The sequence below is a fragment of the Anabrus simplex genome, chromosome 3, assembly GCF_040414725.1.
Source record: "Anabrus simplex isolate iqAnaSimp1 chromosome 3, ASM4041472v1, whole genome shotgun sequence".
Classification (NCBI taxonomy): domain Eukaryota; kingdom Metazoa; phylum Arthropoda; class Insecta; order Orthoptera; family Tettigoniidae; genus Anabrus; species Anabrus simplex.
This window is the reverse complement of record NC_090267.1, coordinates 342,668,283-342,676,762: the sequence shown is the minus strand read 5'-3', so window position 1 is coordinate 342,676,762 and position 8,480 is coordinate 342,668,283. Positions and strand designations below refer to the sequence as shown.

The following is an 8,480-nucleotide window of genomic DNA, read 5'->3' as shown; positions in this document are numbered from 1 at the left end:
ATATGATTGCAACTAAGGTCCGGCTATCTACTTGATTTGGACTGCGAAGCCTCCCCAACCGCGGCAATGTCACGTGGTTCACATAGTTCTCGTGTATAACTCCATAATATACAGAAAATTGCGAGAATTTCCTAGGTGGCTTAATCTTCAATCTAATCTTCAATAACACCACGACACATAAAATAAAACATAATTGTTCCTCTTAGAGTGATGTTTCAGTAAATAAATAAATAAATAAATAAATAAATAAATAAATAAATAGTGCTATGAAATTAAACTCATGTCATCAATCCTCGTGGTGCATATCTTTTCATGCTCTCCCCGAAATGGAGGCGATGTGTATGTACCAGTTTAATCACATACCAGCTCTTAAATATAGGCAGTACGGCAGCTAAGCAGGACGCAACATAGGCGACCATACATTGTGCTACAACCACTGAAGAGATTTCCATGTTTGATAGCTGATTTTAAAACGTGGTGTTTCAGTAGCATTTCCAAATTTTATTTTTAAGGTAACACAAGTACTGGGTTGTGTATGCTGAGTCAAGGCTTCTTCTATTTCGAATCCGAGCGTAGGAAATTCCCTTGTCATATCTATTATATGCTCAATTATTTTGATATGACTGTTTGTCCCACGGTAGACAGCAATTCTAACTGGAGAGCATCAACACCTGGTGCCTCGTTCCTATTTAGAACACCGGGAGAGTTAGTCGTGCGCTCAGGGGCGAGCAGCTGTGATCTTGCATCCGGGAGATAGTGGGTTCGAACCCCACTGTCGGCAGCCCTGAAGGTGTTTTTCCAGTGTTTACCATTTTCACACCAGGCGAATGCTGGGGCTGTAACTTAATTAAGGCCATGGCCTGTTCCTTCCAATTGCTAGGCCTTTCCCATCCCATCGTCGCCATAAGACATGATCTCCTGTGGCTCGGTCTACCTGTACGGCCACGTCCCACCCCGGGCTATGGCTAGGTACAACAGGCTGGCCCTGTTGAAAAAGTACTTCTGCTGGGCACGGTCGAGGTGAGGCCATGCTGATAGAGCCCAGAGAGTGGTTGCTGCATCGTGGTGATCGCGTCCCGTAGGTATGAGAGCGAGCTGATTCCGTAATGCGATGGCGATCTGGTAGACCTATCTGTGTCGGTGAGACGTAAAGCAAATAGGAACCTATTAAGAACTCACAAATTCTGACTTCAAATGTGAGTCGTCTTTCTGATCAGCAATGAAACCTTCTCTTTGTAATAAATATTCATTAATTATATCAAATGCAAGTTTAACAATAATACTTACTAGATTTCCGAGTCACTCAAACGTATTTCTAATCGTGTTGTGTCAATTGTCCGGCAAACAATAGATTATAGAGCTGAGTAGTCACGAGTTTTCTAGGTTTTGTAATCAATATTGAAGTTACCTCTTTTCCGCAGTTTGTACATTTCCCACTCCTGGGAAAAAATAGATGTAATAACCAATCCTGTGCTGTAATATTACGCAGAAGGAGAACAATACAGATATTGATATAATTTCACAGGCTGCTGACTATGTGGAGAACTTCGCGGAAGCAATGCGGCCAATTGCGGAGGACTGTAGGAAGTACGTAGGAGCAAGCGATGGTATGTTATATAGTTAGTACTGTAAAATAATTTTAACATCAGCATCTTAATCCTTATTTTGTCGATGAATAGATTACGTCATCAGTTAAGTTATCTGTTGACCCACTTTTCAATACCTTTTAGTTTTAATACAATACTATGCATCCATGTTTCTCCCCCTTGAAGGGCTTCATTATATCAAGCTGATATTAAATACGTAGTACTGTAATTAGACACAGTGTCGCTGTGGTGATCTGTGGGATGGTGCGCTGACAGTACTTCGCTCGTCCGAGTAAGAGGCAGTTGCGTTCATATAGCAACAGCAGAAAAAATGATCAAGTGTAAAACAGGACAGCAAGAAGGCGATCAGTCATCATCTACGCGAGTGAGTGTCGTGGGAAAAAATGTCTAGAGTTACAAGACGACGACGACGACGACGCCGACGCTGCACTTCACTCTGTGCTTGTTGTGAAGTGTGGTTAAAAACACGACCAGCAGAATGCAACAATTTCGCAGTCTGAACACAATTAGACATGTCCGCAAAGCGTAGTGTTTCAGGTGATACAATAAAAATCGCGCGTATCGCCATCATAGGGCAAAAATCATGCTGATGATTGAACTGTTTGCCTAACAGGAAATTGAGCTGATCGAGTTCATTCACAAGGAGCGACTGTAAAGAAGAACGACCGTCTACACAATTAAATCCGTCGTAGACGTCCTAAGCCGTGGTGTGGGGAATAGTGTTGGCTACTGAGTGTATGCTTCGAACTAGTGCATCGATTCATTCAACTGTCAAAGTGAATCGTATCACAGCAGCGGCGAGCTCACGGTACGCGAGTGCCGAGCGGTGCACTCTCGGATCAGTGAGCCAATACACACACACGGTTACTATGGGAACCCTGGACATTGGCGAGGAGCCGGAGTTTCGCCGCAAGCGAGACATAAAGAGTCATGGCTAACTGAAAGAATCGTTCGTTTGTGGCTTTATTACGGACTCAGCAAATAGTACTCTCACCTGGGTATCCAGTGACAAGGAGGTTTAAATAATAGTTGGATTCTTTTGCAGTGTTACAAACGAAAATTCTGAAGTAGATAGTCTAATTATAGGATCTTCTATTTATTGGGTTAATGAATCTTGGTATTATAACTTAGTTGACATTCGAGAGTTAATTCAACTCAACTTTATAGCCTCCACTATAAGTACGAGTCATGATCATGATCATTCAGAAATATCTGTTTTATATTGGTAGGAACTGCCCTGCACTCTCTCAGTTCGTACATCGCATCATAATTAAGTCATAGAATCACGAGATCACGGATTGCCCGTGGACGGGTATTCTTCTTCTAATTCTGTACACTGTTTAATGGAGTTGTCACTGTGAGGCGAGGCCTTGAAACAACAAGACTTTTTTTCGAACAAGTAGCTGCAGGATCGATTCCCTTAAGTGAATCGAATATCCCACCACTATTGGGAAGAACTGGGTATTGCTACACGACAAGGCCCCTGCATTTCGCTTTGTGCTTGTTCAAGAGGAACGGAATTGAAAGCAAAGATTTCATTCCGCCGATTATGTCATCACTGCCAAAAGAACATCCGTTAGGGATGTTTCTGCCAATATCACTCAGCAGTGCTTTGAAATGCTGTACAAATGTTGTCAAAATTGTACGGTGGCCAACGGAGTCTATTTTGAGGGACGATGCGGAGATGTGTAAGTGAACACTGTGTTGTGTAGCTGTCTATACTCTGGGCACCCGTCCATGAAGTTATTTACTGTGGCAGGATCATACCATAGACGTAAATAGATTACCGTACTAACATTTCATATGAACGTGACACAACATTTAAAATAGTATACGCTAATAATTGTATGACATTGAAAAGTAGTTACAACCTTCAACGGATGACGAATGTTTACTGTGCTACTGTAATTTAGTTTTTTTAATTTGTTTTAGTGGTCCCCAAAATCAAGACACCATAACTTGAAATGGTAAATACACTGCTGAGCAAGACTTAAGGTCGAGATAGATAAATCAACATAACATATCAACTACATGGTGGAAATGAATGGGAGCGAGGTAACATGTTGCCAGAGGTCTCTACACGTGCATAGAAGCCTTGCGTGAGGTCATCGCGACTATAGCGCCAATTGGGACTTGCACCACAAAATGAAGCTTGTGAAGGAACGGGTGAAGACAGTGTGTTATTCATTACAACATGGCATGGAGACAACCTTTCGGTGACTTTACGCGGTGAAGCATCATCGGGGAAACTGGAAGGAGGACGAAGTGGGACGAGTGTAGCCCAGGAGTTGGTATTGTCCACAATATTATATCACGTGCATGGAGACCATTCCGAACTACAGGCACTGATGCCGGAAGGAGAGGAGAGGATCGATAACGGTCAAATACAGCAGCAGATGACCGCTACATTGTGCTACAGGCACAGAAAGACTCACGTCAAACAGCGGGTGCATTGCAACCATATTTAAGAGGATTGCAACGTACCCAGTCTCACTCCACAGTGGCACGGTGACTACATATGGGTGGTCTGTTCGCCCGACGACCATTACGTTGTGTTCACTTGACACCCGCCTATCAGCGGCACCGCTTGCGATGGTGTGAAGAGCATCAGGTCTGGATAGAATAGGAGATGAGAGCAGTTTCAGTCTGAGTAGTCATTCCAGACGAACCCTCATCTTGCGAATGGTGGAAACACGTAATGCACCCAGGAACATTGTCAAACATTATCATTTTGTTGGTTAAAATGTTACGGTGTGAGGAGGCATAATGTTGCATGGGCGCACCGACTTCCAAATATTTGAACGGGATACACTCACCAGTCAACGTTATTGTGTGCAGTGAACTCCTTCCCCATGTGCGTCTTTCCTGGGGGCATTCGTACCTGATTCATTTTTATTCATAACAATGCACGACCGCATCGTACAGCGCAGGTGTAGGAACTCTTGGAGCGAGTGGATATTCGGCGAATGGACTGGTCTGCCCATTGACCAACTTTAATCCCATCGAGCTCGTGGTGAACATGTTGTGCAGACATCCATGCACCAACGACCATCCAAAAGTTCTCAACCGCGCTGGTGGAAGAACGGAACACCTTACCACAATCACCCCTGACGAATCTTTTGTCCAGGATGGGGACACGTTGACACGTTGTAGAGCATGCATCGCCGTCCATTTTAAGAACCAAGCCCTTTCCCATTTTTACATGAGGCAAATGTAGAGGCTGTACTTTATTTAAGACCACATACTCTTCCTTCTCACTACTCTCCATTTCCTATCTCATCACCGCCAAAATATATATCTGAGATGAGACGATATATATCCACTAGCGATAAAACCCTGTAAGTTCTACTCGATATAAACGTCAAGCTCTTGTCTGTTTTAGCGGATGTGGAGAAGGTGACCATGCTGAAGGTGTTGACTACCCAGAGCCAGAATGTAAGTAGAGCAGAGTTGTACTTTCTATCACTTGTTACCTGATTTGAATATTCCTCGTGCTATTCAGCAATACAGTATGTGTCTGTACGGTGTTTTAATTGGACATGCCAAACCCCGAATGTTGAACTCTTCTTGCATCTTGTTGTTGCCGCCTGAAACGCGACCCTTTTGGAGCATCCGTGATACCTCTAGAACAGCCTCTGCACACTTGAACCTTTGTTCCAACAGTGGACAATCAAACTTATGTTAATATGTTAATAAGTGTTTGACATTATTGGGAACGAGACAAGGCAGGCTCGACAGGGGCAGATACATCGAAGAAGTCATCGGATGGTCCCGAGTGTCACTCTTGACCGAAGACTCATATATCACCTTAGAAAAAAAAAGGAAAAAAAGAACTTCAACCATCGCCCGCACATATATTCTACAACCTATTCCCCCTCATATTACACAGTGAAAATAGACTCGCAACAGAAATCAGGCTTCTCCTGTACACTTTATTTGTGTGTCCGCTATTGGAGGACGACGTCACTAAATTACTACCTCGGTAGAGTACAAGATCTCCAAAACCGGGGATGTTGCTTATTTATTATCATTATTTTTAATTATTATCATCTAAATATTTAAAACACTAAGCTGTTTTGTGTTACGTCGATCTTGTGAGAACGGCTGAATCGATTGACATCGTAAAGCATTCTGACGAAAGTACATGGCCTGTTGAGTTGCAGTATGTCTATAAAAGCGTAAATATTTCATGGCGGATATTTTAAAATTATTAAAGAATAATGTAGCATCCTTATTCTCCAAAGCGCTCGCCAGTAATTCAAGGCCACTTGGATTATAGTAGCGCTGAGAAATACGATGTGAGAGAGGAGTTGGAAGTGGGAAAGCAGGCATGTGCAGTCGGACGTGTCTCTGGTCAGCTGCTCCAGTCTGTGTTGTGTTCAGTTGCAGAGTCATTTGGTCGACAAGAATATACTTGTCGCAATGTTACTGTCTCTGTGTAGCTCTACCTATGTTTGATAGCCTGAAATGATGATGGAGAAACGTAAAAGGCATTTTCTGCGTGTCGCAATTTAAACACTAAGGCTGTGAACTTCTTCCACTGAGGTAGTTAGCGAAGTGAGTCGACCCTCTGTGTCACACTACTGAGCTAAATTTCAATTTTCGTTTGGGTGATATGTTACTGATAACAAAACCAGGAACAACGTTTAATTATTAATGAAATTTCATTCCAGTCATTAGCGAAGTGTGGCGATCATCCGAGTCATACTAATGTGTTAATTTTCAATTTTTATTTTCCTGACATGGTACTCATAATAAACAAGGAACAACTTTCAATTATTAATGAAATCATTGACGTCCTGCAATATAATAACATAAATGTCAAGAAGGCATTTTTCATCGATAATCCCGGAAGAGAAAAATCTTAGGATATGTAGTGCTTTAATTTAGGACTTAATGCTATATCAGTAACGTGGATAGAAATAGTCGTTTTGCTAATCAGCAGTTGAGCAGTGCACATTATAATTAAATTCTTCTAAAGTTAAATGAGAGTTCGATGTCTCATTAAAATCCCAAAGCAGCTGACAATATTCGGTTAGTACGGCTCAATGTGGCATGAAACCCCAATGGCAAACAGTCATTCTTTAACGTGTGTGAATCGTCTTCTGAAATGTCATAGGTATCGAATTTCGTTCATTCTGTTGGGGAAATTAATATTCTTATGGTAGATTTCATAAAGGTTTTGCCTGTGTTGCAACCATGCTTTGATCCGAATAATTATTTATTTATAATTGTATTAAATACCCACTTTGACCCTTCTTAAAAATACGCCGCTTACATACAAATATGCTGGCAAACCCACAAAAAAGAAATAAATGGTATTCGTTGATTTCTTTGCAGGAGATCGGTTACATGGTCTACCCCTCTGTAGATGGTGATGGATTAAATGGTATTGAACTACCAGCCAGAATTTTAGCACATGATGATATCGTGATTGTAATGTAAAGCAACACGTTCATATCTCCGAAAGTTGTCATAATTTTCTAGAAAGTTAGCAATCTTAATTAATTAATTTGAAAACCGTTGGGATTATACCCGGAAGTTCAATACCATACACTTCCGTCAACGGATTGAAAGCTAGCTGCTTAAATTTCCTACATAATTCTTGAATCCATTGGAATTTAAAGTTTGCCTTCCCATATTCATATTCTACAATACATATGGAGCCATAAAAATCTGAATGTTTCCCAGCGACTCCTAAACGGAACCTGATTAGGGCCTTATTGTAAGAAGTTTGGATTTGGAAATAGTAAGATAGTGGAGATTAAACCGGGCAGGTAGCTTTAATACACTCGAATTGACGTAACATCATACCCATTTTCTTTCAAGAGGCATCATCTTCCAATTCGCTTCGCCTTTTGTATCACGATCAATATACTTTAAGGGATGTGAAGGTCTCTATTTACCTCAGCCATTTTTCAGCCATGGCCACATAAATGTTGCAATGACAAGAGAGCGATATTATAAACTTGCAAGAGTGCCGAAAGTAATTGTACAAGAAATGCAACGAATAAGTGGCTGCGCGGATTGGGGCAGGTAGCCATCTGTTTGCTTTCGGGAGATCCTAAGTTCGAACCCCACTGTCGGCAGCTCTGAAGATTTTTTCCCGGGCTACTCCGTGGTTTTTCCGTTTTCACACCGGGCAAATCTGGTGCTGTATCTTAATTAAGGCCACGGTCGCTTCCTTTCCACTTCTAGCTATTTTCACACTCATCGTATGACTGTCAAAGTATGTAATGAGTGACAAAGTAATCTACTACATTAGGAAACTACGAGGCGCAGGTTCTCGAACGTAAGAGGTCAAAGGAATAACCTCCTACGTGTAGGAGGTTGTTAGTGCAAATTACGATTCCGATTCCGAATAAGCTGTGCCGTGCTGAGTAGCTCTGACCGTAGAGCGCTGGCCTTTTGTCTCCAAGTTGGCAGGTTACATCCTGACTCAGTCCGGTGGTATTTGAAGGTGCTCAAATACGTCAGCCTTTAGTCGGTAGATTTAGCGGCACGTAAAAGAACTCCTTCGGGACAAAATTTCGGCACCTCGGCGTCTCCGGTAACATTATAAGTAGTTAGTGGGGCGTAACACGTTCATTAAGTAATCTCCTGTTCATGTGAAGGAATTCACGTGCAGAATACAAACACACAAAGTGTATGTGCCAGTGTCAATTTCAGCCACTTGATGTACCAGTTACAAGCGAGTAGCCTAACAACATATCATAACTTCAACCCGTTTAGACACTGTGAATATGTTTGTTGTGGTCAACATAGGTCACTTGACGAAGTAGTCTCAAAATCTGTATCAAGTGGTCTCGAAAACCAGGCCTAATCGCGAAACAAATCAGGGCACATTTTCTTCGAGATGTATTTTTCCGTGAC

At 42.0% G+C, this 8,480-nt stretch overlaps 1 protein-coding gene across 2 annotated transcripts in view; it reads left to right on the top strand.

Moving 5' to 3' along the window:
- The first annotated feature begins 1,531 nt into the window (after window positions 1-1,531).
- Window positions 1,532-8,480, top strand: part of LOC136867318 (uncharacterized) — an 86,257-nt gene continuing 79,308 nt past the window's right edge. The window contains exons 1-2 of one of the 2 annotated variants that reach the window (XM_068226710.1): window positions 1,532-1,607; window positions 4,990-5,042. In XM_068226710.1, coding sequence (XP_068082811.1) covers window positions 1,559-1,607; window positions 4,990-5,042 — 102 coding nt within the window. In that variant the 5' untranslated portion in view covers window positions 1,532-1,558. The remainder of the gene's footprint in view (window positions 1,608-4,989; window positions 5,043-8,480) is intronic. The other variant, XM_068226709.1, reaches the window with a different exon arrangement.